The 2500-nt window shown below is 43.0% G+C and overlaps 1 protein-coding gene across 1 annotated transcript in view; it reads right to left on the bottom strand.

Moving 5' to 3' along the window:
• Nucleotides 1-2500, bottom strand: part of LOC138861375 (uncharacterized) — a gene marked incomplete at its 5' end in the record, with an annotated part of 4394 nt that overhangs the window by 141 nt on the left and 1753 nt on the right. Inside the window, one exon of the mRNA XM_070120412.1 lies at nucleotides 1-2500. This exon is cut by the window's left edge and continues 141 nt beyond it; it is cut by the window's right edge and continues 1753 nt beyond it. Coding sequence (XP_069976513.1) covers nucleotides 1-2500 — 2500 coding nt within the window.

The following is a 2500-nucleotide window of genomic DNA, read 5'->3' as shown; positions in this document are numbered from 1 at the left end:
GGCACTGTCCAAGTACGTAATAGGCCTATGGTCGGTTTCCAAATAAAACTGCTGCCCGTACAAGTATCTGTAAAACTTTTTCGTAGCCCATACGACAGCCAAACACTCTCGTTCGACTACTGAATATTTCTTTTCTGCGTCCGACAATTTCCTGCTTGCATATGCTACGGGCATTTTCACATCAGCATCTTCCTGTAACAAGACAGCTCCCAATCCTACATCCGAGGCATCAGTTCTGAGGATAAAGGATTTATTAACATCGGGTAGTTTTAATATAGGGTTATTTACCAACACTTGCTTCAGCTTGTTAAACGCCATTTCATGTTTATCCTCCCACTTCACTCTGTTCGGTGCGTTCTTCTTTACCAAGTCGTTTAGCGGAGCTGCTATCGTTGCATAGTCTGGAACAAAACGACGATAGTAGCCTGACAACCCCATGAATGACCTTACTTCCTTCTTTGTTGTAGGAGCTGGGGCATTAAGAATAGCCGATACCTTTTCCTTTGTTGGTTTTATATGTCCTTCTCCAATCATATGTCCTAAATATTCTAAACTTCTCTTACCTATTTCGCACTTTACTGGTCGAGCCGTTAGATTTGTTTCCCGTAATATCCCGAGTACCTTTTGCAAGATGCTGCAATGTTGCTTCCACGTCTTCGAATGAATCAGGATGTCATCGAGGAAGGTTTCCACACCATCTATATTTCCAAATAAATGTCTCATCAACCTGTTAAAAACTGCTGGAGCATTGACGAGACCGAATGGTAATACGGTGAATTGAAATAATCCTGCGGGTGTAGAAAAGGCTGTAAATTTTCTAGATTCTTTCGTAAGAGGTATTTGCCAATATCCCTTCGTCAAATCTATTTTAGAAAAGTACCTGCTTCCGCCAATCTTACAAAAAATTGCTTCTGTATCACACATAGGTTCAGCATCGAACTTTGTAATTTTATTCAGCTTTCTGAAATCTAAGCAAAGTCTCCGATTTCCATCTTTTTTAGGTACAACTAAAATAGGTGTAGAATATTCAGAGTCTGAAGGCTCAATTATCCCTATCTCAAGCATACTACGCAATTCCTTTTTCACTTCTTCCTCCAGTCTATAGGGTAAAGGATACGGTTTTACTCTTATCGTTTCAGGAACTGTTAATTCAATATTATATTCAATTTCGGTTGTTTTACCTGGGACATCGGTGAGAACATCGCCAAACGCTTGCAGGATGCTTTTCGCGTCGTCTCGTTGATCGGCTGGCAAGTCCGAATCTAACGAGACATCTTTCCATGTTTCGCGCTGGTTATAACTGGGAATTGTCGTCGCTCTTCCCTCCGCATTATCCTCGTCGTTCACCACCACAACCGCTGCTGGAAAAGCGTCAGCCGATTCCCTATGTACATACCTTTTTAGCATATTTATGTGGTATTTCCTTAATGTTCCGTTCACATCCACTATCTTGTTCAGTCGATTCGGACTTCCAATTACCTTAAAAGGACCTTTCCACTGAAACAGCAGTTTATTCGAGTTCGTAGGTAGCAGTAGTAATACGTAATCTCCCGATTCTATAACCCTGTCTTTAGTTTTTCGGTCATAGTAATATTGTGCAACTTCCTGTGCATTCTTTAGTTCATTTAATGCCATACGACAAGTGTCTTCTAACCTTTCCCGTAGACTGATAACGTATTCGTATGATGACCTCGTTTCGGGTTCCTTCACCTCGCCGTCAAACAGCTCTCGTAACAATGTCATCGGGCCTCTCACTGCGTGGCCGTAAACAAGCTCAAATGGCGAGAACTTTGTGCTTGCCTGTGGGACTTCTCTATATGCAAAAAGTAATGGTGATAAATATCTATGCCACTCTTTAGGCTGTTCTACACACATTCTTTTCAACATCCTTTTCAGTGTACCATTGAATTTTTCTACCAAACCATTACACATAGCGTGATAAGGAGTCGTAGTAATAGACTGTATAGACAACAACCTATATACTTCCTGCATCATTGCCGAGGTAAATTGCGTTCCCCGGTCTGATAGCACTTCCCTTGGAATGCCCACTCGGCTGAAGATATTTACCAGAGCTTCCGCCACGGATGCAGTGTCGATGTTCTGCAGTGCCACAGCTTCCGGGTATCTTGTGGCGAAGTCCACGACCGTCAAGATGTATCTCGAACCGTCAGACGACCGCGGTTCAATCGGGCCGACAATGTCAACAGCTAAACGAGAAAAGGGCTCTCCAATTATTGGCATTTTCCCTAATTTTGCTCTTTGTACTTTACCTTTGTCAACAGTCCTCTGACACACATCACACGATTTGCAATATCGTTCAATGTCTTTAGTTATCCCGGGCCAAAAGAACTTCTCCATCACTCGATCTTTGGTTTTCCCAGTCGCCAGATGACCCCCCATGATGCTGGAATGAGCCAGGTCGAGTACGGCGGAGCGACACTGGGAGGGAACAAGGAGTTGCTCTCTCTCCAAGTCACCGATTTTCACCTTTCTGTAAAGA

The sequence above is a fragment of the Penaeus vannamei genome, unplaced genomic scaffold, assembly GCF_042767895.1.
Source record: "Penaeus vannamei isolate JL-2024 unplaced genomic scaffold, ASM4276789v1 unanchor5058, whole genome shotgun sequence".
NCBI classification, from domain to species: Eukaryota; Metazoa; Arthropoda; class Malacostraca; order Decapoda; family Penaeidae; genus Penaeus; species Penaeus vannamei.
Note: the sequence above shows the minus strand (reverse complement) of the source record. Positions and strands in the feature narration are given on the sequence as shown.